Source organism: Talpa occidentalis, unplaced genomic scaffold (genome assembly GCF_014898055.3).
Source record: "Talpa occidentalis isolate TD23 unplaced genomic scaffold, MPIMG_talOcc4v2.1 talOcc4.10, whole genome shotgun sequence".
Classification (NCBI taxonomy): domain Eukaryota; kingdom Metazoa; phylum Chordata; class Mammalia; order Eulipotyphla; family Talpidae; genus Talpa; species Talpa occidentalis.
Window position 1 is genome coordinate 58,052,672 of NW_023600993.1, and position 27,959 is coordinate 58,080,630.

Consider the following 27,959-nt stretch of genomic DNA (forward strand, 5'->3'; position numbering starts at 1 on the left):
AGTTTCTTAATTGACATTCTTGTATTTCAAGGATTTTATCAAATCATCTGCAAATCATCATGGTCAGACTTCACTAATTTTCACCTCTAAAGTCTTCATGTATCTATTGCATTCATTATTGCCTCCAGATCAGTGTTAAGCAACAACAGGTATTTGTGTCTGATGCAGATGAATGAATAAGTGAAGGCAAAGATGCTATTATGAGAAAGACTTTTGAGTAATAACAAATCTTTTCCTCAATACAAATTCACTTTCAATGCTCCAACAGTATGATTCATCCTCAAAAACTAAATTATCACAAGATTGAATTTCATATTTTATTAATAAAATTCATTAACATTTTATTGGCAAGTATGAACCATTTTTAGGTTTCCCTCCCTTTCCCAATTTTTATTCTTATGAGTGTGGTGAATATGAGGGAATAAGAATCTTTGGATTTTCTGGACCTGAGATCATGGCTTTCTGCAACAGTTCTAGGTATGATCTCCTGGGGTTCCATGGACCCTGAATCTATATAAACAGGTATACTTCGGGTGTCCCCAGTTGCTGAGGATTTTAAGTTTCACACATACTAAAGATTCAGAAACTTCATGCTGAAAATAAAGAAAAGATAAAATTAGTGCCTTTGCAAAGAAATCCCTCTCAAAGCACAAAGGAGGATTAAAACTCTTTCCTTCCTAACACAAGTATTTTCAAGTACAATACAAATAGCTCCTAAAAAGACAAATGGGGGGAGGAAGATGGTATGTTGGTCTAGACACCCAAGTGCCTCTTACTGCCACTGACAAGCACAACAGTGCTTTTATAGTTTGCTGTGCCAGGGAGGGAGAGCGGGGAGGGATGGCCATACAATCAAACGAGAAACTCTACAAGTACATTCATGGCTAACACATAGGTTATTTTCAACTTAGGTTTTCCTCACCATTGACCACACAGTATCATAAAACATTTGTTTGTACATGGGGTGTACTTTAGTGACTTTTGAAGGGTTCTGTGTTACTAGTTGATATGAATTGGAAAGTTTTGCTCTCATTATCTAATATTTAATATTTATTACCTCTTTCTCTGACTTTCCCTCTGCCTCCCAACATCTCATAAACCCCCCTTTACTCAAGGAAGGTGAGATGGTAGCTAACCTAATAGAATCATGAGGCTAGAGTAAGTAAGATAAAGACTTTCTCAGTCAAATGGATTGGACTTAGAAAGTGCTTTGGTATTTGCCCGTTTTCACATTAAAATGCACATAAGCACTTGGAGCCAAGAATGGAAGTTCAGATAAACCTTGCTTAACTCATACTTTTCTGATAATTATCCTCACATACTAATTTGCATTAAGCAACCCCAACAAACCCTTCACAAGAACTCATCCTAGCCAGTGTTTTCATTACCTGGATTGTAAATGTTTGAACCGTGATTCCTTTTTTGTTATATATAAACTGACCTAGGAAAATTTCTTCTCCTTCACATTGTTTCAAGATACCCTATAAAGAAAGCAACAGATATTAAGTTAATGAACACTCGGTTAAAATAAATGAAGACAATTGTCTGTTCAAGTAGCAACTATTCTCTAGACATCTTTTTGAATCAACCAGGTGTACAGTGTTGTGCCTGATGCCAGAATTGCCCTATACAACCAAAAGGTGTTTAACTCATGGGCTGTGAGAAAAGAGGCAAGCTGATCACAGAGCCATGGACAGGTATATTTATAGGTGACAGGGATCGACTGATTGAGAGATATGTACATACTTACATACATAGATATGTAGATAGATGAATAGGGGAAGGAAAGGTGGAGAAAGGCAGGGGAAGGGCGTTTCACAGGCCTAAGCCAGTCATCACCCCTGCCCTGGCCCAGCAAAGAATTACTTTCTTTCTTCAGTTCTAGCATGGCTGACCACAGGAGCAGTCAACAAAAATTGGAGCTTAAAGTATAGTCCAAGCACTGAATAGCAGTCCATAAACAAATTCTCCCAGCAGCCCCTACTATGTGGTCAGCAAAGCTGAGGCCTCCTGGGAACAAGATTGCAGGACAATCCTAGGAGAAGCTTGCTGGATACAGTACTCTGGCATCTCCAGAGGAAATGGTCCCATCTTCATGTTCCACCATGTGCAAAGAGTTTTCCGACAACTTTGGATTTTTTAGCTCATTAATGGGACAGATAAGCATCACTAGACAAGTGAGAAAAAGCACCTAATGACAACACTTGGGAATAAAGGCAAGGAGGTATAGAAAGACATGAAACGAATCTAGACTTTGATTAATATCTTCAGAGGTTTAACAGGAGGTATTGCAGCCACGAAAGAAGAAATTTAGACTCTAGAGAAGGGACTATTTTTAGGGGAAAAAGTCCCAATAATTACAGTGACAGAAATGAAAAAGTCAAATGTGAGGTTAAAATATAAATCAATAAAATACCTCAGAAGGTGGAACAAAATACAAAAGAGTATTAAGAGAAAAGATTTAAAAAAAATAATAGATTAGTGCCTCCCTGGTGGCGCAGCAGGTTGAGCGCAGCACTGTGCAGCTGTTTGTGGCCTCTGCAGCACTGGTTTGATTCCCGGCTGGCCAGAGAGCTACCCACATGGCGTGGCAGACCTCCTCTGTCTCACCTGCTGTTCCCCTCAGCAGTGTATTTTGGTTGTCTGCCTGTTCTGCTCCTTGCTCTGTCTCTGGTGAATTCTCTCACCCTCCCATGCCTCTGGCCTGTACCCCAACTCTTGTATTAAAATAATAATAATAATAGATTAGGGATATGTTGACTCTCAGGAGGAAATGAAACCCCTGGTTACAGCTGTGCCACAATGAGGTTGGAGCAGATGGGCACAATGCTCCAAAGTCATATCTTAAAAAAGAAAGAAATGTAGACATGATCTGACATGAATGAATATCATGGCAAGATATTTATACTTATGCAGAAGAGGTGGGGAATATATCATAGTGATAGAAATATTGAAAACTAATAAAATTAAATAAAAATGAGGAAATGATTATTCTCAAGGACATCAAAAATTTTACACCAAGAAAACAGCATTCAATTATAATGAGGTTCAATATTCCAATAACCACAGTGAAGGACCTCCCTGGTGGCTCAAGGGGTTAATAAGCACAGCACAGTGAAGCTATCTGCAGCCTCTGCAGCACAAATTTGATCCCCAGCCAGCCAGGGAGCTACCCACATGATGCAGCAGACTTCTCCTGTCTCACCTGCTGCTCCTCTCAGCAGTGTATTTCAGTCAGTCTGCCTGTTCTGTTCCTTACTCTGTCTCTGATGAATCCTCTCACCACCCACCTCTGGCTTGTATCCCAGTTCTTGTATGCATAATTAAATAAATCTTTAAAAAAACAGAGAAACAATCACAGTGAAAACCTGGAATTTTGACAAACTAAAAGTAAGTTGTACCATCTATCAGTGCCTCCAGCATAGAAACAAAGATTTACCATATATGATCTAGAAATTTCCCTCCTAGGTCAGATCCAAGAAAAATTAAAACCTGTGTCTACACAATAACTGTACACAAATGTTCATTGCAGTGTTATTCATAAACTAAAAAAGTGGAAACACCTGAATTGTTCTCAAGTGATGATTGGATAAAGAAAATGTGGTATACCCGTATGGTGGAATATTATCTAACAATTTAGGTAAAGGAAATACTGACAGAACATAGATGAACCTTGAAAACATTATACTCAGTGAAAGAAACCATTCCCAAAAGACCACATATGGTTCCATTTATGAAATGTCCAGAATAGGCCAAAAAATCTATAGAGATGAAGCAGATTAGGATTGCTGTGGGCCTAAGGGAATAGGATGGGAGTTGGGAGGTAACAGTTAAGAGGTGCAGAGTTTCTTTGGGGAGTATAAAATATTCTAAATCACTGTGGAGACAGATACACAACTATATGAATAAAATCACTGAAATATAACCTTAAAATGGGTGAGTTGATGATATGTGAGTTATATCTCAATATCAGGAGAATGGAAGAGCTGTGGAAGAAAGCTATCTTCATTTTCTATCAGAGGATGTCAATAGATGATAACCAAAACTGAATAATTAAGAAATAACAGCAAAAGCACATGAGGGCAAGTACCCAAATAAGCAGCTAAAACTGTAACAAGCAGAAGCTTCTGGGGGGTAAAAATCAGAGAAGAAGGAAATATATGTAAATATATGTAAATGCTTGATTGTTTTTAAAAAAGATTTATTTATTTATGTATACAAGAACTGGGTTGTAGACCAGACGTGTGGGGTGTGAGAGGATTCACCAGAGACGGAGTGGGGAGCAGCACAGGAAGATTAACTTAAATACACTGCTGAGGGGAGCAGCAGGTGATACAGGAGAGGTCTACCGCACCACATGGATTAGCTCCTCATGTTGCAGTGGTTGGCGATATCTTGATAGTGCTGTGTCTTTAACCCCTGAGTCACCAGGGAGGCCCAATGCTTGATTTTTAATTGTACATAAATATCTTGTTAAAGTAAAAAATAAAATTAAAATCATCTCTTTTAACCCCCTCACTCTGTAGATGACAAAACAGAGATTGAGGAAATACTGATTTTCTCACAGTGATACAACCAGTTAGCTGCATATTTCAGAAGAGAAATTCCTAAGTCCTAGCCAACCACCCTCTATCACAACCCACGGTGAACATATTTAGACAGCTTCTCACATAGACAGAAAATTCCTTGGGTGCACTAGAGATGTTTCCTGAGGGAGACACCTTCTCTGAGATGTGCTCCATGGTGACAGCAGTTGGTATGATCTCCCTGGCAAGCTTTATTAGGACATGACCCTGGGAACCTGGAAAGGCCCAGCACTTTCCAGGGTGGACATCTGGCTGGAAAGAAAATACTAAGTTACTCTCTTATCTGGTTAGAGAAATCCATTCCTACCTTACTGGTCAGCTAATAACTACTGAATACAAATCTCACTTATGCCTATTATAGGAAGGAAACTTATGTGATACATATCAAACAAGAAAACATCCAAAATACCCCTATACTTGGTTTTCCTGCCAGAGAAATTTATGCTTATGTTAATCAGAATCCTTTATCATGAGAATGCTTTCTTCACAGATCTAATTTGACCATAAACAAAAGGCAACTACTTAGTAGTAGTAGTACCAGTGGTGAAGAAGATAGGGATGATAGTGGTAGTAAGGATAGTGGTGGAGTTGGTGGAGGTAGTAGTAGAAAAGATAATAATGGTGGTGGTAATGAGGATGGTGTTGTGATAGTGATGAATGTATTAATGATGGTGGTGGTGGCAGTAGTTGGTGATAGAGGTTATATATGGTGATAAATGGTGATAGTGGTTAGAGTGGTGATGGTATTGGTGTTTGTGGTGGTAATAATTAAGGTGATGATGGTGGTATTGATGGTGATGATAATGGTGGTGGTAGTGATTGTGATGTTTGTGTTGTGATCTAGACTATAGACAGAAATAAGATTCATGGTTTGCCTCTGAAGGTAAATCTAAATTTGAATTTATCTTCAAATATGTACATTATAGTGAAGTAGAACTCTACCTGTTGATGCCTACTGCCTTTTGGATGAAAACTAAGGTGTTAGTGGAAGTCTTATTTGGAAATTTCTCTCGTTGGATTTGGACTTTATATGAATGCATTGGTATAAATAGCACATAGCACAGTACTGGCAGTTAGAGGGTATATATCTTGAACTAATTTGTATTGAGTAACTGCAGTTTTCAGTAGAAAAGGAAGGCCACAGAATCTACTTAAAGAAAATAAATGGAATGCGTATGTTCTACTGCAGAAATTATAGGCGGTAATAGTCGTCACAGGTCATTGACCATAAAACGTGAAATAGTTAATTTAGCTTCATAATTATAAAAATGCAAGGAGTCAGTTTCAGGTTCTGTGACAAATTTATAGACTTTTGTATTGCCACCATTTTAGACATTTGTATTTTCATGACAGATAGGAACAAAATTCAAAATATAAATCAATTATTCTTAATGCAGCTATTACCTGAAGAATAATATCTGGAGGCATTTCATAATTTAAGAACCCAATCCCATGCCAGAAAAGTTTTGCTTTATTATTTTTGTAACTTTCTGAGGTTTCAGCTTCAATTATGGAGGCTCCTAAAATTATAAAATAATTTTTAAAAATAACTTAACTCAAAACATATCAGTTAGATTTTAATAAGATTGTTGGAAAAGTATTATTGGGCAAATTATGAATATGATAAACTGCCTATACTCAGGAAGTGGTGGGAAAAGCGTGACTCCCAGGTAGGAGTAGTTTTCATTACCACTACACTTTTGTCATTTTGCAAGAATTTTTTTTGCTCTGTCTAGTTTCACAAAATTTCTGAAACTGATAATACTGAAATTTACTGAAGAACCATAACATTTTCTGCTTTTCCTTATTCAATATTGGCTACCTGGGTACCTACATTTGAAAAACTATGGGTTTTTCAAGAAGAGAGGAGACATCAGAAAGCCAACTAAAAAGGGTAAATAAAAGAATTCTATCCCACTTTTGTCTGTTTTATGTCAACTGTATGCTTCCTATTCAGGGAATTCAGATTCAGGCAAGTCTGTTCTCATTCTCTCTCTCAGCACACATGCCCCACCCCACACACAAAATCATAAAATCATTCTAATCCAAATGCTTTCTATATCATGCAAGATACAAATTTATACCCCTAGTATAAATCTGGCTTTCTCAATTGATTTAAATTAGCATCACATTGTATAATTTCTATTTACTTCCTCCTCTCACATCTTTTCTGTTCCCTTTCCCTTCACACTGTTTACTGAACACTTACTGTTTATAGACTATTACAGGTAGGGGGGGCATCATAGAGAATATTCAGGTCAAAGATTCAAAGCCTAGATCCTTAAGAATTTTAATTGGCTATTAAGAATATTATATACAGCCTTTAAACACTTCCATTGAATCACTAGTAATACTTTTTAGGTTATCAGTCATCTTGGTACATCAGAATGCCAACTAAAAAGGTGACTAAAAGAATTCTATGGTTCATTTTTGTCTGTTTTATGAAAACCATTTGCTTTATGGTTTTGATAGAATGTAATATAATTATGAAATAATACGTTTGTGACATCTTAGCAGTTTTCTACAGGCTCAACTTCACTGTGCTTATCAGCCCTCTTTGTGGTGATTTTTGGTCCATGCTAATGAAGATAGGCTGTTTTTGCCCTCTGACATTTGTACTCACAAAGCAATCAACTGAAAATACTTCTAGTCTCTATTGTCTAGATTTGTTAATTTCTCTTCCTTCTCAAGTTGATGGATAATCATGTTTTCCTACTTAAAAAATAGAGAGTAAAGATACTTTTAATGCGTTAACTTTCTATATTGGCCTTTTCACTTCTTTACTCACCTGCTGACTTAAGGGCATAATCAGCCATCTGGACTTGGTCTTCTCTGAACACTTTAAGTACATAATCTACCAAGTTTGACATTTCCTGTACAAATTTAAAAAAAAGAAAAGAACTTTCTATTGATCTCTGCCAACTGCTTGAGTTTTGAACAATCGCTGTTAATTTGAATCTAAATTTCAAATTTGCAAAGCAGTAACAGTGAACATTTACCAAGTTTCATGCTGACTTAGGCACTAGACACAGGTTTCCATAACACTGTCACAGTTTATAAAGTTGTCCTTTTCAGCTGCTGAGGTAACTAAACTATACTGTGTCCAGTCACTTTCCCAAAATCACAGAGGAAGAGTGGACCTTAAACCCCTTCTAAAGCCCCCTAGTGCTCTGGCCTGAAGGTGGTCAAATGATGTGTGTCCTCTCTCTCTTAAGTGTCTGTGTTTAATAATCAAGACCATAGAATCCATAGATATTTGGAAATCAAGGTGGTTTACATGAGTGCTTATGTTTGAAGTTATTCATCCATTGAATTAATAATATATTATTACAGATTTGTGATTCTAAAAGGCACATTAACAGCTCAAGTTCTAACTGATGCAGGAGGTAGTCAGCATCAGAATTCTGTGCCTTTCAAAGAGCAGACATTAAAGAAAAGAAAGAAGCTAGTGCTTGTCAAGGGAAAACAAACAAAACCAAGTTCACTAGCTGTCTCATGATGTGGCCTAAATCTGCTGCTGATTACCCTAAACACACCAGCTTTAGGCCCACAAATACAGAAAATACAGATATTTTGCTATTAAGTATTTGTGTATAGTCTTTCAGAGATGGCCATTCTGAATCTTTTGCCCTTTTGTTTTCTACTGGAAAATAAAGCTGAATCACTTATTTATTTTTGGGAATTATGCCATATTGCAATGCAAAGTCTTTTCTATTTTTTCTATTACACACAATTATGAAAAGGTAGCTTCCCAGAGGCAAGCTGTAGCAAAATTAAGCCAGTGTCAAGGGAGTATTTTTAAGAAAATGCAAGCCACTTTTCAGTCAACACCTGTTCCTCCACTCAAAGCGGCCTGAGATGTGGCATCAGAAAGAAATAGCAAATATGCTCCAGCCAGAAAATCCTACCTCCCCTGCCCCCCGGCTTACCTCATCCTCGACCCCCATGTGGTCCTCATCCTCAGTAGGCTCTCCACCTGTCTCCCAGCTGTAATTGGATAGACTATTCCGCATATCTCTAAGTAATGCCTTCAGAACATCTATTTGTTCAATTAAAACAAGAATTTCCTGGAAGTTCTTTTCCAAAGTTTGACTTTCCTTCCTGTGAATGGAGACCCCAAGATGAGAGGGAGCTAGTGCAGACTTCCTGGTACCCACTGATGCTGGGGTTGGAGCAGCAAAGGAGGTGTTTTATGTTGTGAAAAACAAACTCTCGATTGAGGGGGCGCAGAGATGCATAAAAGCAAAAGCACTGCATTTCACAGCATAGAAAAAGACTTTCAGGGGAAGCTACCAGAGATGTCCTCATATTTGGGTACTTTAAGCAGGAAAGGAGGCCTCAATCACCCTCATAGTCCCTCTTACTCAGGACTCAACCACCTTGACTTAAGGCTGGGTGACTTTGAAACCACAGATGCACCTCCCACACACACCTCAGGGCTCTGGGGCCTAGTCCTAGAGCAGCGCTTGCAGGCACTGCAAGCAGTAACAGGTGGTGGGCATTTTACCATCTGCCACCGGTGGCCCCACTGGGGCTCAGGTTGCAGGCAGAGGCCAGCAGTGACAGCAGTGGCAGTAGTTCCCCTACCACACTGCCCCAGGTCAGGGCTACAGGGAGGACTATGGGGCCCCAGTGGTCCAGCTCCAGTGCTTGGCCTCCTCCAGCTGCAGGCAGTGGAGTGGCCCATGGATTTGGTGCCTGGATTGTTGAATGGACCAATCAGGTGCGAGCTATGAGTTGAAGGGCACTATGGCTCAATCAATGAGCCATAGTATTGAAAGTGGCACAATTAAAATTGTAAGAGAGAGAGAGAGAGAGAGAGAGAGTGCGTGTGTGCGTGTGTGTGTGTGTGTGTGTGTGTGTATTTGGGGAAGGGGGCTGAAAGAACATATAAGGCAGTGTAGGACTCAGATTGGAACTCAGAATCTCACTGCCTTACTCTGTGCTTAAGAAGGTGTAAGGGCAGGAATGGGCCACTGAGCAGGTTTTCTGATCCAGCAGACTGGGTAAAAGAGGAGTCCTGGAGCCCCCAGTGGCTTTTGAAGGCTTTTATTGGGATTACCAGGTACAACGGCAGGCAGGGGTGCTTGGGGGCCAGGAGGCTGGCAGGCCTCCCAGGCCCCAGCAAGTCTTCACTCTGGGCTCTTCAACCTTCTCTCACGTTCTCTCTGTTCTCATGGCTCTGCTTCTCTCTCAGCTTCTCTGCTCCTGCTGGCGTCTCCGTGACACCGCCCTTAAAAGGCCAGTCTTAGCCCAGGTGAATCCCATCTACCTATGCCCACACCCTACTCCAGGTGCCCACCATCAGGCATGCACTCAGGACCACAGGGTTCCGTCATCTATCCTAATGGCGGGAGGGCAGAAAAGCCTGATACTTTTTACCTTACCCTACAGAAGGGCTCGCTCAGTTCCTGACCTCAGAAAAGAGACTGACTCAGACTCTCAGACACTTGAAGGGAACACTTTTCCTGGCCTCCAGAGAAAGAAAGCTTCTCAGAGGCTAGGCCAGCCACATCTACCTCTGGTCCTGCTGTAATCGCCGACTGAAACAGCTATACAGGACTATGGGGTAGGGGGGTGGTTATAGCAGGGCTATAGCCACAAAGGACAGTGGCCAATAGAAGACAAGCCACTGTGGGCTGTAGGGTAAGTGAAATTATCAGGCTTTTTATGCCCTCCTGCCATTAGCATCTATAAATGGCACCTGCAGTCTGTCGCACACCTAAAATTATGGACACCTGGGCTCAGAAAGCATGGGGCATGCACATATGTAAATGGGAACACCTGTGTGAGGGGTGAGGGGCTATGAGTGGTATCACTCTGAGTATGGAGAACAGGGAGAGGAGACAGTCGGAAATATTGAGAGAGAAAATTGGTCTGTCCCCTTGTAGGGTAAAGAAAATGTCAGGCTCATACAGACCAATGGAATCAAATAGAAAATCCAGAAATAAACCCACAGATTTATGGTCAACTAATCTTTGACAAAGGAGCAAAGACTATGCATTGGAGCAAAGAAAGTTTGTTCAATAAATGGTGCTGGGAAAACTGGGTCGCTACATGCAAAAGAATGAAGCTTGACCACTACCTCACACCATACACAAAAATCAACTCAAAATGGATTAAAGAATTAGACATAAGACCTGAAACCATAAAATATATAGAAGGAAATATAGGCGAAACACTACGTGATTTGCACATCAAAGACATCTTTACAGACACATCACCCAAAGCAGTAATAGTGAAGGCGAAGATAAACAGCTGGGACTACATCAAATTAAAGAGCTTCTGCACAGCAAAAGAGACAATAACAAAAACAAAGAGAAACCCCACCAACTGGGAGAACATTTTTGCACACAACACTAATGATAAAGGACTGATCACAAAAATCTGCAAAGAGCTGATGAGACTCAACAACAACAAAGAAAATAATCCAGTCAAAAAATGGGCAGAAGAGCTAAAAAGAAACTTCTCTGAAGAGGAAATGCAAATGGCCAACAGGCATATGAAAAAATGTTCAACATCACTTGTCATCAGGGAAATGCAAATCAAAACTACCATGAGATACCATCTTACACCAGTGAGAATGGCACATATTAAAAAAACTAGCAACAGCAAGTGTTGGCGAGGGTGTGGAGAAAAAGGAACTCTTCTGCACTGTTGGTGGGAGTGCAAACTGGTCCAACCACTGTGGAGAGCTGTGTGGAGATTTCTGGACCTACTAAACATAGAGCTTCCATATGATCCAGCAATTCCACTCCTAGGTATTTACCCAAAGGACACAGAAACATCAATTCCAAAGAACACCTGCACCCCTATGTTTATAGCAGCACTGTTTACAATAGCTAAGCTTTGGAAACAACCCAAATGCCCAAAAATAGATGACTGGATCAAGAAGATGTGGTACATATATACCATGGAATATTACTCAGCATTCAAAAAAGATAAACACATGCAGTTTGCAGCAACATGGATGGCGCTGGAAGGGATCATGCTCAGCGAAATAAGCCAAAAAGAAAAAGAAAAATACCGGATGGTCTCACTCATAGCAGGAATCTAGAAAACTTAAATAAGGGACCAGGAAAATGAATAACTATAAGAAAGTGAAAATCAAAATCAACAAAAAACTATGAACCAGAGACACTTTTAGGGGGGCAGGGGCGGGAGGGGAGGGATTGGGGTCAGAATGGGGGCGCTGCAATTGTATGGGGAATATAACAATAAAATTTATTATCTAATAAAAAATAAAAAAACAAACAAAAAAAAAAAACAAAAAAAAAAAAAAAATGTCAGGCTTTTCTGCCCTTCTGCCATCAGGATAGATGATGGATCCTTGTCCTAAATGCATGCCTGATGGCGGGCACCTGAAATAGGGTGTGGGCATAGGTAGATGGGATTCAGCTGAGCTAAGACTGTGCTTTTAAGGGCGGCGTCACCAGGACGCCAGGAGAAGCTGAGAAAGAAGCCGATGAGAGAAGCAAAGAAGCAGAAGCAGAGAATGCCAGGGAGCCCAGATAGAGTGAGGACTTGCTGGGCTCACTCTGGGCAGGCTCCCAGCCTGCCAGCCTCCCGGCCCCCCAGCACCCCTGCCTGCCATATGCCTGGTGAACCCCAATAAAAGACCTGCAAAAAACCATTGAGGACTCTGACTCCTCCTTTACCCAGTCTGCATGGGATCAGAAAACCTGCTCTGTGTCCTGTCCTGCCTTTACACCCCTGATTCAGCATTAATGGCCTGTAAAAATCTACTGAAGGCTCCAAAATTATCTTTTTTTCTGTGAGAACTAAAGATGAACTTACACAGCCTGGGAAGGTTGCAAAACAGGGTTCTCACCCATGTGCACAATTGCAAGTCTACTGAGGCTCAGCAAACAACAATGGGGCTTATTTAAAACACAGGGGAAACAGTTCTCAAAGGCCACAAGTGGCTGGCTACTTCACCCCAGATAGTGTCCACAGTGCCCAGAAGTCCCAAATAAAATGCTCCCATCCAAAATGGCTCTGTTCTGCCAATGAGGGCCTGGAGTTCATGTTACACCAACAAGTAGTGTACCAAGATCCAACTCAGCTCAGCTGGAAATGCTCCCAAGTGGAGCTGCTGAGATGACACTGCTGTAGCAGCCCGTGGCAACAGCATGAAGATCAGGATGGAAAGCACTGGATACTGGGCCAGGCAACAACAGAGACTGCAACATGGGGAGGCAGTAATGGACAATCAACAGCTTTCAAAAGGTGACCCAGACATAGAGTGCTGGTCGCCCACCAAGAGCGCTGAGCAGCACTGCCCAGTAATGCTGGCCAGGACCAATCAGTGGCATGAGAAACACCAGCATTACAGCTCTTTGTGGATTGTTGACTCATACCAACAACAAACAGCTCTTTGAGACACCCGGCCCAGGGCCTTTGGTGGTCCTTTTGTTTCAGAGCAACCCCGATATAAAACGGGTTGCCTGACTGTGGGTCCTAACCCGCGCTTAAAGGGGACTTATAAATGCTAAACTGCAGACTTACACAAAAGGTTGGTAAAAGGTTTACAAGGGAAGGGGAAATGAAGAAATGAATAACTCAGGGAGAAAGAGCGGGAGATAAGTTTGTAAATGCGTCCTACCCGTTCCGCTGACCTGGAATCCCAATGACCCACCGAGCTGACAAAAAGCAAAGCATGCTGCATGGCCAAGAGAGCGACTCCTGGCCACATAGCCAGTTAAATATTCAAACTGAGAATCCAGTTGCTGAACTCTGCCCTCAGGTCCGAACAACCTTCCCTTTGGTCATCATGGGATTTGTAGTTCCCTGTGTCTTGATGGAGTGGGGGTGGAGTCCACAAAGCCTGTATTGAGTTTGCTCAGGACATCCTTTCCCCCTAACACTTTCAGGTGATGTCAGAGGCAGGGCCAGAGGCAGCTGAAGTAGCCCCATGTCTCTGTAAAGCTATTCAACTTCTTTCTTTGGATGTTGGCTGCTGGATGCTCTTTTTTTCTTTTTCCTTCAGAGACCAGAAACCGCATTCCTTTCAAGAGTGAGAGTCTCTGAGTCTGATAGAGTCAGTCTCTTCTGAGGTCAGGAATGCCTGAACCCCAATGGGGCTACTGTGGTGGATGGCAAAATTCCCATCACCCACTGCTGAAAGTGGAGAGGCTCTAATTTCACTACTTACTAGTGTTTTTCCCCCTATCTATAAAATAACACATTCAAAATTTGTAAAAATTTTGAAAAAATAAGTGTTGGGAAAAACCAGGTGCAGCGTGGGCAGGTTCAAGGTTGATTCGGGCAGAGGATCTTGGAGCCCTTGATAGATTTGACAGGTCTTTAATGCTCAAGCAGGGGAGCATATACAGGCAGACCAGCAGGCTGGGGGGCTGGGAAACAGCAACATAACCTCCCAGCCACCTTCACCACCGCACTCTCTCCATGGTTATTCTCTGGCTTCTCTTCTCTTTCCTAACAATCTCCCTCATAATGATCTTCGCTTGGGCATCCACACTTACAGGTACATGTGCCCATGTTCTCCGTCTTCTTGGCCTAGGTGTCCATAATCACAGGCATGCATGCCCCATGCTTATGCTCATGCTCCCAAGTACTTTTTGCAAGAATGTGTTATCACATATGGGCAACGAAACCTAAGAGGAAAGCAAAGCCACAGGTGGAAGCCGCAGAGGCTGGTGGAAGGAGGTGAAAAAGAGCCTGAGCCATGCCATGTTCCCTGTAACAAGCACTGCTAAATCACAGTGTGCTTGTTTTTCTTCTATGCAAAAATGAATAACAAATTAGAGATAAAACAGCTATAATTTTTAAAATTCTCTGTCGTATAATATTTGTTATACTTGTGTGTTCTCCACCACCATGTTTTCAAACTCACTGATTCTCTCCATGACTTGCATTTGTCTACTGCTGAGGTCCTCTATTGTATTTTATAGTTTGGTTATGGCATTTTTTTTAAAAGATTTATTTATTTTTATACAAGAACTGGGGTACAGGCCAGATGCATGGGAGGGTGAAAGGATTCACCAGAGACAGAGTGGGAAACAGAACCGGCAGACTGATGAAATACACTGCTGGGAGAAGTGGAGCAGGGGAGCAGTGGGTGAGACAGGAGAGGTCTGCCATGTCATGTGGGATTCTCGCCAGCCAGCGGGGGGGGGATAGAACATGCACTGCAGAAGCTGCAGGCTGCTTCACAGCGCTGCGCTCAACTGCCAGTGCCACCAGGGGAGGCCCTATTACTAATTTATTTTTTTAATTTTTATTTTTTAAATATTTATTCATGCATAAAAGAACTGGAGTACAGGCCAGAGGTGTGGGGGGTGAGAGGATTCACCAGAGACAGGGTGGGGAACAGAATAGGCAGACTGACTGAAATGCACTGCTGAGGGGAGCAGTGGGCGAGAAGGAGAGGTCTGCTATGCCAAGTGGGACTCTCGCCAGCCGGCTGGGATCGAACCCGTGCTGCAGAGGCTGCGGACAGCCCCACAGTGTGGTGCTCAACATACTGCGCCACCAGGGAGCCCCTGGCTATGGCATTTTTAGGATCCATTAGTTCTAGTTGTAACAATCTCATATTTTCTCAGACCTTACTGTGTTACCGGTTTTGATCATTCATCATTTTTCTTAAACTGACAAGCATGGTTATGACTGTTACCTTAAATTCAACAGACTTATTCCAAAATTCCACTGGACTGAGGCTTTTAGTTTCTCTTTTCTTTTTTTTTCTTTCTTTCTTCTTCTTCTTCTTTTTTTTTTTTTTTTTTTTTGCTTCAGCATATTTTCTTCTGTCTCTTCATTTTTAATTTTTATGGATTGTCAGGAGTTTCTTTTTTAAATATTAATTAATTGGTTTGACCACCTCCTTCTGGGAAACTGCATATAATCCTAGGTTTGTTTTTCTTCCCCCAGGATCTTCAGGTATCTAGTTCATAAATCTAGCCTTTGCAACTGTTCAAATGGCTGATGCACTGGTACCAGGAAGGGGTGATAGGCAGAGACCAGGAGAGTAGGGTAGTCAGAGATCATTCCTAGTGAGCATCAAGGGTTCAAGCTCACTACAGTGCTATGGGTACCCTAGGGATGCGGTAAGGATCCACAATGATCCCCTCCCCGGGGCCAAGTTCTTAGTCAAAGCATCTCATGCAGTCTTGTGTCAGCCTCAACCTTTAAGCTGTGGTTGAACACTAGATGCAGCACTGGATGAGGACTATAGTGGAGACAGACCACAAGCTAGAAATTGTTCTTTTTACAGAGTATGAGGCCTCACCCCGTTGGGCTTGCTCCTGTTATTCAGATCCAGGTGCTTAAGTTCTGTTTAGTGAGAATATTTAGCTATTTTTTTGGTTTTGGCCCTGGGTGGATTAAGGCAGACTTTATGCATAGCACAGCCTCAGGTAGCAAATGATATCCTCTTCTATGAGGATACAGGGAAACTGATTTGAACTATTCTAACTGTTTTGAGGTATTCTTATGATTCTAATTTGAGTGTCTCAGCCACAGCCGGTAATAGCCACTTTGCACCCTTACTCCTATAATTATCCAGTGGTGCACCCTTGTCCTCATGCAGACTCTGTACCCTTTCTCCAGTTTAGTGCCTGATTTAAAAAGTCCTTGATGTAGCTGTGAAACAGGGCTATAGCCTTCCAAGGATAGTGCCCAATAGAGGACAGGTCACATGTGTGCACAATTGCAAGACCACTCAGGCTCAGGGAAAAATAATGATGGGGTTTATTTAACAAACAGGAAACAAAGAGTTCTAAGGCCACAGGTGGCCGGCTATCTTATCCCAAATAGTATCTACAGTGTTCAGAAGTCCCACACATAAGACTGCTCATCCAAGATGGTGCCATCCTGCCAACAAGGGCCTAGAGATTGTGACAACCAGAAAGCAGTGGGCTAGGATCCACTCACCACAGCTGGAGGCACTGACAGTTAGGGCCACTGAGATGACACCATAGCAACCCAGAGCAACAATCTGAAGGTTGGGATGAAAAGCACCAGATGCTGGACAAAATAGCAATGGAGACAGCGACACTGAAAGGCGGTGCTGGATGAACAGATACTACTTTTTGTGAGTCACTGGCCACACCAATAGTAACAACTCTTTGAGACACCAAGACCAAGGCCTTTGGTGCCCCTTTCAGGTGGTGGACTGAAGGCAGGTGCAGTCACCCCGTTGCCGCAAAGCTCTTTGGCTTCTCTCTTCAGAGATTGACTGCTGGATGCTCCTTTCCCGTGCTGCCTTATATACTCTTTCAGGGTCCTCACCCTAGTTGATACCTACCAGATTGGATTATTTAACTTGGCTGGTGCTCAAGGGAGGGGCTGCCCATAGGCAAAAATTTTTGGTGTGGGTGGGGAAAACCACCACATTTTTCCAACAATACCTACTTAGGTGACAGCGGGAAAATGCCAGTCTTGGCATGGAAACTGCATATAATCCTAGGGTTTTTTTTTAATCTAGGATCTTCAGGTGTCTATTTCATAAACCTAGCCTTTGCATCTAGTCAAATGGCTGACACACTGGTGCCAGCAAGGGGTAATAGGAAGGGACCAGGGCAGTAGGATAGTCAGAGATCATTTCCAGGGAACATCAAGGGTTCAAGCTCACCACAGTGCATGTAACCACTGTGGCCCCGGTTACAGGTGTATGTTGCCTTGAATTTACAACAGCTGAGGGGTCCATACACTAGCTGCCCCTCCCCCTCTTGGGCTGTCTGCGCTGAATTGCTCTAAACAGAGTTCAATTACAGTTTTCCTTACCCCTTACCACTGTGCCACTTCTCCTAAGTGGCAAATCATTTGCTTATATTTAGGGATTATTTTCTTTTGTTGCAATTTTGTCATGAGTATGTGGAATAGGTGAGCCAGCCATCTTCACTCTTGTTGGACTCCCTGCATTCAAAATGTTATATCCCACTGCACTTCCGAAATCATTTGAAATGCTTTAGAATTGTGTTAGTGGCTTTATAGTTCTCTATTACATGGATCTACTCTAATGTACTTAGAGTGGCCTATTTTTCTCATTTATTTTTTCATTATTTATTTAAATAACATTGAAATATAGACTGCCTAGTCTGTGGGATTTTTTTTAGGATGACTCATAGAAGTAGAAATGATTTTAGATTTATAGAATCATAAAACATTTCCATATTTGGAATCACACCACAATGTTGTATGTATCAAAAAATCTCACTCACTTTAAAAGTTCCAGTTGTACTTTGGGTGTTCGAAGTTTTATCTGCAAAGAAACAAAGCAGAAAACTAATCATTCTGACTCCGACCTATTCAAGTACAGTTATTTTTCTTACTCATAAAAGGGAAAGAAATAATAATGCTACCTTGATGCACAAGGATGATGGGTGGGACACTCGAGAGTCCTCTAAGATACCTACAGCTTTTTCAGTCTCAATGGGTGATGGGTGTTGAGGATGAGTGGCATTGTATTGGAGCTTAAAGATGGATATACAATCCCCTATTTGTCAAGACTGTGGAAGTGCTAAATACCTTCTGAGGACACAGAAAAAGGAGGCAAAAGGGGAAGAATGCATGGAATTGGCAAACCAAAGTGGAGGTGGAAGCCAGCAGGCAGCATGTGAAGAGGAAGGGGAAAGAAGTAGAGGGTGTCAAAGGGGGAGGGGAAAGTGGGTGGGGAGGAAGGAGGAGGAAAGGAAAAGATGTAAAGAGAGGGGAAGGGAGAAGAAGGGGAAAAGAGGGGTGGGGGAACACATTTGGACATTGCCGGGCCCTTGGACTGTCCTTGTAAATAGTCATTCCCTTTCTACGCCAGCTGCTGTTAGGGGATTCATGCAGTGTGATCCTGGAGAGATCAGTGAGGAGGTCAACATAGGGGATGCTCCTCTCTGCTCCAAACTCCAACCTGCCATGTGAGTTCCAGGCTTTTTTATGAACAGCTGCAAACCCAGTAATATAAAGCAATGGAAATATATACCCCAAAGTACTAGGTCAGAAGCCTGAAACGAAGGTGACATGAGACTGAGATTATTTCTTGTTTCTTCCAGCTCCTGGTAGTTTGTGGCATTCCTTTTTTTTGTGATCACATCACTCCCATCTTGGCCTTCATATTCATCTGGGTCTCTCATAAGGACTCTTGTCATTGGATTAAGGGCCCATCCATGAAATTCGATGATTTCATCTCTAGATCCCTGTTTTTACTAAATACACATCACAGTCTGTGGACATAGCTTTTGGGAGGTCACCTTTACCACAGTGATCATGGAAATGTTATCTGGATTTAAAATAAAAAAGCTTGTTGCTTCAATATGGTTTTAGATTCAAACCAATTAAATGGAGCAAGTCATTTGTAATCATTAGTCTTAAATTCTTTCTGACAGTGATCATAGTCACTTAGGTTGTACAGAATAGGGCAATTAAAACTGTATCTTAGCGTACAGCAGCAAATCATTCAGACAGGAAGGTACAATCAGCAAAGTGTGTGTTTGAATTTTACCTCCAGAATTACAGCCTCAGGGACACATATTCATTCCCTTATTCATTCTGATCCAGCTTCTTAACCTGTAAGTGGATTTAGTAAAGCTCCTATTAAAGGATCATTTTGAGGATTACATGAAATATATATTTAATATGCTTGGGATCACTTCTGGGGCAGTTATTACTTCTTTTCCATGGTGAGAGATGGGAAAGGTAAATCTATCTTCCTTTTTGAAAAGCATTATCAAACCACTAAGATTCAACTAATGTATATTATCCAAGGTTGCCCTGAGACACAGAGCTAATAGGATGTGTATGCATATATATCATAGATTTATTTTAAGGAAATGACTCATGTGATTTTAAGATTGGCAAGTCTAAAATCTGCAGAGCAGGCTGGCAGTCTAGAGACTCAAGTAGTTAATGTTGCAACTCAAGTCTGAAGGCCACTTGAGGCAGAATTTCTTTCTCCTCAGAGACATCAGTCTTTTTCTCTTAAGACCTTGGACTGATTGGATGAGGGCCATCACATTATGGAGGGTGATCTGCTTTACTCAATGTCTACTGATTTAGTTACATATAAAAAATACCTTCAAAGCAACATCTGGACCAGTGTTTCACCAAATAACTGGGCACCATAGGCTAGCCAAGTTGATCCATAGAATCAGCCATCACATGAGGGTTGATTAAAAATGGGCAATAATTGGAGGACCCATGGAATTCAGTAGTTACTAGATGAGCTGGGAAGCAGAGGACTTCAGAAGCCTGAGAAAATTGCATGAGTCAGGCCCAACGTCACTGACTGAGTAAAGTCTTCTGGGCTGTCCCTTCTTCCCATGAAACTGTAGTTATCCTGACTATGATTCCTATCATTCCTCTTTGGATACCAGAGCCTAAGGTATATAAGACAGGCTAGAGTACTGGAGAAAGCAGTGGGGTGGACCAGAGAGAGTGTCAGCCCCAGACTAAGTCCATTTAGATCTAACTAGCTTCAGGACAAAGATGAATTCATCCCATCCAGATCATTAGGCAGTGGTCAACAATAGAGTTCTATTTGCCATTTTTCCATGTGCTGGGAGACTTCGTCCATTTGTGGTCATATAACAAAATACTACAGATTGAATAGTTTATATAGACAACAGAAATTTCTCACAGTTTTGGAGGCTGGGAGCCCAAGATCAAGGTCCTGAATAGATTCAGTATCTGGTAAGGACCTGCTTCTTGATTCATAAGATCTTCACACTGATGTACTTACATGTCAGAAGAGGTGAAACTGCTTTCTGATGCACCTTTTCTAAGGATACTAATTCCAATTATGAGGGACTCACCATATGACTCAATCTCCTCCCAAAAGCCCCACCTCCAAATTTCATCACAGTGAGGATTAAGTTTCAACCTATGAATTTAGGTGTGGGAGTTATAAACATTCAGTATATTACATTCTTCCCCTGGCTTCCCAAAATTCATGCCTTTCTTGCATGCAAAATATAGTCATCCCATCCTAATAATTCCCAAAACCTTAACTTATTTGAGCATAAACTCAAAAGTCTTAAATCCAAAGTGTCATCCAAATATCACATTTGGATGAAATCAGATGTTGCTGAACTCAAGGTACAATTTGTCTTGAAACAATCCCTCTAATCATGAAACTGAGTGCAAACAAGTTGGCGCTTCTAATATACAGTGGTGGGACAGGCATAGAATAGACACTCCCATTCCAAAAAGGAGAAACTTGGAAGATGAAAAGGGTACCAGGCTCACAAACACTCACTCTGTAGCAGAAGCCTGCAGAATTAGAGGCTATGGAGATTTTAGGGTCTCTTATCTATAAGACCAACTAATAGAATACTGGTTCCTACATTATTTCTATTAGATATTCTCATGTAAAACAAAGACAATATATAGTACATTGGACTCACCTTGTAGCATATTAAATTTTTAAGTGAGTGACAGACAAAATTATTTAACAAAACATCACCTGGTAATTGTAAAGCCTTGAGGCATAGTCTGCAATTAGAGCATAAAAATGTCTGGTATTCTGAGGAAATTCTGTTTCTTTAAGCTGCGTGTGATTTCTCAATCCTGTTAAAGAAAAGACAAATTCTGAAAAATGAATTTAACTGGAACACTTAAAAGATATTTTACATGTACTAATAGAAAGTTCTCTAAGCATGGGAAATATACACTGTTAAAAACAAAATCAGATCTATGAGTGATAATATGGAAAATGACTGTACAGTGTTCAAAAAATTAGTTCTTCATTGAAACAGCCATAGCTTACAATAACTGAAAGTATCAAGATTATTCAAGCTCTGTAATGTAATCAAAGCAGCAAGATGGGGGTGGAGGGAGCAGCTGCGGGTAATGACTTGAGGTCAGCAGAGGTAAATGTAAACAGCCCAGAGTTTTAATAATAGTTGCTCTGAATCTGTAGATTATTTGGGGTAGTACAGACATTTTGAAAATATTGATTCTTTCAGTCCATGAGCACAAACTATCTTTCCATTTGTGTCTTACTCAATTTCTTTCATTAATGTCTTAGAATTTTCAGTACACAAGTCTTTCACCTTGGTTAAATTTATACCTAATTATTTTGTTCACTTTGTTGAAATTATACACAGGATTGTTTTCTTAATTTCTCTTTCTGATGGTTATTAGTGTACAGAAATGCAAAAAATCAAAACAGTATGTATTGGCATACAAATAGACACATAGATAAATCAAACAGAATAGAGAACTCAGAAATTGAATCACACACACATGATCAATTATTCTATGACAAAGGAATTGAGAATATACAATGGAGAAAAGACTGTCTCTTCAATAAATGGTATTGGAAAAACTAGATAGCCACATAGGAAAGAATTATACTCAATCAGTATTTTAGACCATATACAAAAATTAACTCAATGGATTTAACAAAATTTCACTCAAAATGAGACTTCTAAAAGAAAGCATAGTTGGAGAGCTCCTTGATATCAGCCTTGATGATACTTTGAATTAGAAAACAAAAGTGAAAATAAACAAATGGGACTTGCTGTATCAAACTAAAAATGTTCTGCAGCAAAGGTAACCATCAGCAAAATGAAACAGTACTGAATAAATAAACCTATTGATAGACTAAAATATTAAAAATACTAAAGAACTCATAAACTTAGCAAAAACAAAGCAAAAAACACAAAAACAAACAAACAAAAAAACCCAAACAATCCAATTTAAAATTGAGCACAGTTATCCAAATGCATATTTTTCCAAAGTAGAAATACAGATGACCAACAGGATCATGAAAAGATGCTCAAATTTACTTGTCATCAGGGAAATGCAAATCAAAACCACATTGAGTTGTCACACCTATTAAAATGGCAATTATGAAAAAGATAGGGGCCTTCCCGGTGGCGCAGGGGTTGAGCGCTGGGCTGCGAAGCTGCCCCCAGCCTTTGCAGCACCAGTTTGATCCCTGGCCACCCTCGAGGGTCCCACATGGCATGACAGACCTCTCCTATCTCGCCCGCTGCTCCCCTCAGCAGTGTATTTCATCAGTCTGCTTGTTCTGTTCCCCGCTCTGGCTCTGGTGAATTCTCTCACCCTCCCGCGCTTCTGACTGTACCCAGTGCTTGTATAAATAAATAAATAAATCTTAAAAAAAAATATATATATATATAAAGATAGGAAATAACAAATACTAACAAGATTGTACAGAAAAGGGAACTCTTATGCACTGCTGGTGGAAATGTAAATTGGTATAACCACTGTGGGAAACAGTAAGGAGGTACCTAGTAAGTTAAAAATAGAACTATTATTGAAAATGAAAACTTAACATGAAAAGATATATGCACCCCCAAGTTCATTGCAGCTTTATTTCTGATAGCCAAGATATGAAAGCAACCTTAGTATCAATTGGCTTAACGGATGAATGGATAAAGAAAATGTGAAGTATATATGTACACATATATAAATATATGTAATAAATATATATACATAGACATAATGGAGTATTTTTTTTCAGTCATTAAAAACAGTAAAATCTTGACATTCATGACAACATGGAAGGATCTCCAGTACTTCATGATAAATGATACCAAACCATCTCACCTATATGTTGAATTTAAACAAAACAAAGCAAAATAACAACAAAAACCAAAGTTATAGATACAGAGAACAGATTGGTGGTGGCCAGAGGCATTTGGGGTGGGGGTGGGGGGTAGAATAAATGAATGAAGGTGCTCAAGAGACACAATCTTCCAGTTATAAGATAAATAAGGCCTGGGGATGTAATGCACATCATAGAGACTATAGTTAATAATGTGACATTGGGTATTTGAAAGTTGCTAAGAGAATCTTAATTTTTTTTAAAAAGAAGACTTACTGTGTATTTATTTTGACATTGGGGATCACATTTTATTTTGTACACAGTTTCCATATTATGACTTTTTAAAAAAATAGTTTCTTATATAAATCTTTGTTAATTTTTGGATAGTATTTGATTTCTTCCCTTGGGTGTACTTCCCATGGTTCTCCCACCACCATAGTACTTGTGACCCATGACCACAGTCCCTGTACTAAGAGAGTTAATTTTAAAAGTTCTCATTACAAGATGAGAACTTGTGTGGTGATGGAGGGTAACTAGACTTATTGTGTGGTGATGGAGGGTAACTAGACTTATTGTGTTGATCATTTCTCAATGTATACAAATATCAAAGTATTCTGTTGTACAAAGGAAAAATTAAGAAAGCCCAGAGGTGGCAAAGCCAGGCAGTGTGCCATATTCAGTAGAAACTGGATTATTTGGGGTCTATTCTAGAGATTTGCTGAGATCCCTGGGGCACTAAGTTGCAGCTAATGGAAAGTGGAGCTGAGCTCAGGTTGGTACAAGATAGCAGAGGTCCAGAATACACGAGCACCCTGAATACTGTCATTTTACCAAAGATCACAGCAGTTAGTAGGTTGAAACCTTGATTTTAATGGGCACTCTATGCTTCAAGTGTTCCATATATTACAGAGCAGTTTTCCTGAACATTATAATCTTCACAGTTAGAAAAATGCAAACTGCACATTCACAGTCATTTCTTTAAGAATCTGTGATGAGCAAGTCTTTAGTTGTCAGATTCCCAATTTCAATCATCCAGATTTAGAAATGTCAAATGTATGTGTTTGTAATAAAAAATACTAAGGATTCTTAATTTTTAAAGCAATTTTTGTGATTTTAGACCAAGGTTCTTTTTTTATTTTTTTAATTTATCATTTTTTAATTTTTTTAGACAATATTTGCTTCCCCCCACCCCCTCCGATTGAGTCCCCATAGAATTTCCTTCCCCAAGGCACCCATGCACCATCACCACAGTCCCCTGTGCTCCTCCCTCCCTACCTCTGATCCCTCTCCCTCCTCATTCCCTGCAGTATGTCTCTGGTTTATAATTGTCTGTTTTTGCTTTGTTGTGTTTTGTACTGTTATTATTTTTTTATACTGATGTCTTATTTGGTTCCCCTATATTACTGTTATAAGTGAAACCATCAATATTTTTCTTTTTACTTCTGGCTTATTTCACTGAGCATAATTCCTTCAAGCTCCATCCATGTTGCTGCAAATGGCATGAGTTTATCTTTCTTGATTGCTGAATAATATTCCTTTGTGTATATGTACCATATCTTCTTGATCCAGTCATCTATTTTTGGGCATTTGGGTTGTTAAACCAAGATTTTAAAAGGAAAAAAGCACTTTGTACTCTCCAGTAGTTTGTATTCATTTTACAATCATAAATAAAAGAAAAAAAAAGAATGCTTCAAGAATGCGTGATCACTTCCAGTGGTTTCTCTGGCTTTTTTCTTACAAATGTAAATCATTCCATTGAGGTCTGTTAACAAATAGGCATGCCATGTAAGTTGGCTGTATAAGGATCAAGACTTAGTCACTTGCCTATAAGAAGAAAAGTCAGTGTACACACCACACTTAGGATAGTCTTCCACGATCGAGTTAACCTAAGAAAAATTGAAACACAAAATTTTATCAATATATCTTCATTAACCTTTGATTTAAAACAAGTAAACAAGCTTGGTTATTCTAAATTGAGTCTGTGAATTAATTTAATTCCCCATCTATTTCTCTTAAATTGACAGAAAATAGTTTCTAAGCTGGCATATATTTATTTATTTTTCTTTTAACATTTATTTATTTATTTATACAAGCACTGGGTACAGTCAGAAGCGCGGGAGGGTGAGAGAATTCACCAGAGCCAGAGCAGGGAACAGAACAAGCAGACTGATGAAATACACTGCTGAGGGGAGCAGTGGGCGTGGCAGGAGAGGTTTGTTGTGCCATGTGGGATCCTTGCTGGCGGCCGGGGATCGAACAGGCGCTGCAGAGGCTGAGGGCAGCTTCACACCCCAGCGCTCAACTGCTGCACCACCAGCGGAGGCCCTATTTATTTATACATATATATTTATACATACATATATACTTATCCCTCACTTTACAAACATCACTGTCATGCTCTGTTTTGTATGTCTTATGTATGTGTTTTATTATGTCTATAAATGAGGAGAAAGTTTACATGAGAGTTCTGGATATGGAATGAGCTAAAATGAAGCTGAGTCTGATTTTGTGGAAATTAAGTATTAAGCTGAAAAACTATAAGTTAACTGTCTGATAAAGCGATTTAAAGTAATTGTAATCTTTTTTCCCACTTTTTATTGCAGTATAACATACACACAGGGCATAAAACAAAATTGTACCACTCAATGGGCCTTCATAGAGTAAAGATATTCATGTAACCCACCCTGAAGAGTAGAGTTGCCGTAGCCACTCAACAGTCCCTTTTGCCCCCATCAGACCCTATACTTCCCACCTGGAAAAGGTCACCTCTCTTGAGCTCTGTCACCTCTTTCTAGGCCTGCTTGGCCTATAGCTGCTTATATATGGTCCATGTTTGTGGCCCTTTGCTCAGCCTATGTATTTGAGTCCTCCTTATGTCCATACAATATGGCTGCAGCTCATCATTCCATTACAATAGTGTGCTGTGTGATACGCATATGGGCATCCATTCTAATGTTGGTGAACATCACAGACTATATTAAACAATGTGGTATAGTCTTATGATACTGCTTGAACATTCTTTTATGTGGTTTATGATGACCATCCATATGTGTGTCCTTTAGGTGTATTCCCAAAAGAGAAGTTGTGGATCACAAGACTCAGTAGATTTTGCCACAGTTTTACAAAGTGGTTACAGATACAGTCTTATCATACCCAAGTCTCTTAAAAAAACAAACGAGAAAAAAGTTAGATCAGGTAGACTGATCAAGTGAGCAAGCTAGGACAGAAAGCTAGGAACTTCAAAACACAGTACTCCATCAGGAAACTAAACATTTTTATTTTAATTATATGAAAAACCAAATAAAGACGGATCATTCATTCATTGTAGACAACCAAGGAGAAGCATTAGATCACTATCCAGGAAATGGCACTGTGGTTCCAGCTTCATTTTAACAATTTTGACTTTGGTTTAATTCTCTTCTCTCAGTTCTGTTTTATGCCTAAGAATGCTAAGAAAGTGACCTTTAGTCTGGAAGCTACTTACTCACATATTTACTCACTTACATTTAGTTATGTGTAATTTCTTTAAATTTTGTTTTGTTGCCCAAATAATATACAACATTTACTCTTTCAATGAGTTCCTGAGCTTTATTGTCACTTAGGCCTGTAACACTATAGCTCTAGAGTTAGATCAAATACCACAGGAGTATACTAGACTTAGAGTCACCAAAGAAACAAAATAAAACAAATGTAAAATTTTAGACTGTAAGACCAAATTAATGGTTACAAGAAGGGTAGGGGAAGAGGTGGGTACATAAATCAGGTTAAAGTGGTTCATTATAGTAAAGGATAAATTTGAACTTTCAGTGGTGAACTTAATGAAGTAAATACAGATGTTGTTACATGAAGATGCACACCTAAAAGTAAACAACACAACAATGTAACAACTGCAGGTGCCCAGCAGGGAGGGCAATCCTAGTGGTGGAAGGGCAGAAAAACCTGAAAACCATTTACCAAACCATTTACCCTGCAGGAGCCCTTCTGATAGACTGAATTAAATGAAAACTTACACATTAACCATAAAGGGTAAGTTTTCTGATACAATCGCTTGCTGTCAGATTCTGTTTTCTCCTCTGCTCTGCAGCAAATTTGTTATCATTGATTGTGATTTCAAATGTTTCTTGTAAGATAAACTTGTGGTACTCCTTTAGTTTTTATTGACAATTGTTTCTGTGAGAGAACTTCTCTGTTGCCATTGGGATGGTTATTTCATTACTTTCCAGTTTTTCCTTTCCCAGTAGGTAGCACAAAGTGAACAGATGAGGGGCTTTGGTCTTTTGACACACAAGAGGCAGGTCTTCCTGCTCTTTCATAATTTTGATCCACAGTCTCCTGTAATCTAAATACTATTGACATAGAAAGACATCATGCCATGGGCATCCTGTGAAGAAGAGAAAACTACAAAGGAGCTTTTGAATTGATTTTCTCCAAAATGGAGGGATTTTTTTATTGGGTTATTTTCTACATAACCAACACACATGACATATACAATGTACGATCTCACCAAGTCATTCTGCAAAGTTACATACCCCCTGAAGTCAGGGTTCCTGGGCTCTGGGTGTATGACATTCATGCTGGCACTACTACTTCCTTCTTCAGCACGACCTCTAAAATACCTGGCCCGTCTTCTAGACTTTGGTCTTCCACTCATTTTCCCGAGTAACAAAGAGCTGTTAGAAGGAAGAATACCAATCGCTTTCTCTTTTCTATTTGATGGAAAACATGACACTGTCCGTAATGGTTTTTGTTGTATTGTTTTTCTCTTCACTGGTGTTTCTCCTCCCAGGGGGAAACTGTGAGTGCGCAAATCTTGAAATGCCTTGGATTCCTCTATTGCATCACTCCTCTGT

General features: G+C 40.1%; 1 protein-coding gene across 3 annotated transcripts; it reads right to left on the bottom strand.

The window, feature by feature from the left end:
- Positions 1-351: 351 nt before the first annotated feature.
- Positions 352-27,959, bottom strand: SUN3 (Sad1 and UNC84 domain containing 3). Of its 3 annotated transcripts, XM_037493260.2 has the most exons (10): positions 27,639-27,959; positions 24,934-24,995; positions 20,998-21,101; positions 17,768-17,808; positions 8,516-8,687; positions 7,375-7,459; positions 5,991-6,106; positions 4,671-4,838; positions 1,389-1,481; positions 352-593 (listed from the first exon to the last, which is right to left on the bottom strand). In XM_037493260.2, the coding sequence occupies exons 1-10, from the start codon at positions 27,758-27,760 to the stop codon at positions 474-476; spliced, it is 1,083 nt and encodes a 360-aa protein (XP_037349157.1). In that variant the 5' UTR covers positions 27,761-27,959; the 3' UTR covers positions 352-473. The 3 variants fall into 3 exon arrangements, with proteins under 3 accessions (XP_037349157.1, XP_054551729.1, XP_037349163.1); XM_054695754.1 differs by lacking the exon at positions 5,991-6,106 and having other exon boundaries at positions 4,671-4,834; XM_037493266.2 differs by lacking the exon at positions 4,671-4,838.

Coding starts and splice junctions, on each gene's coding strand:
- SUN3 (XM_037493260.2), bottom strand. CDS start 27,760: ATGAGTGGAAGACCAAAGTCTAGAAGACGGGCCAGGTATTTTAGAGGT. Junction 21,102..24,933: donor ACTGACTTTTCTTCTTATAG/GCAAGTGACTAA, acceptor TTTCTTTAACAG/GATTGAGAAATCACACGCAG. Junction 594..1,388: donor TTCAAACATTTACAATCCAG/GTAATGAAAACA, acceptor CTTTATTTTCAG/CATGAAGTTTCTGAATCTTT.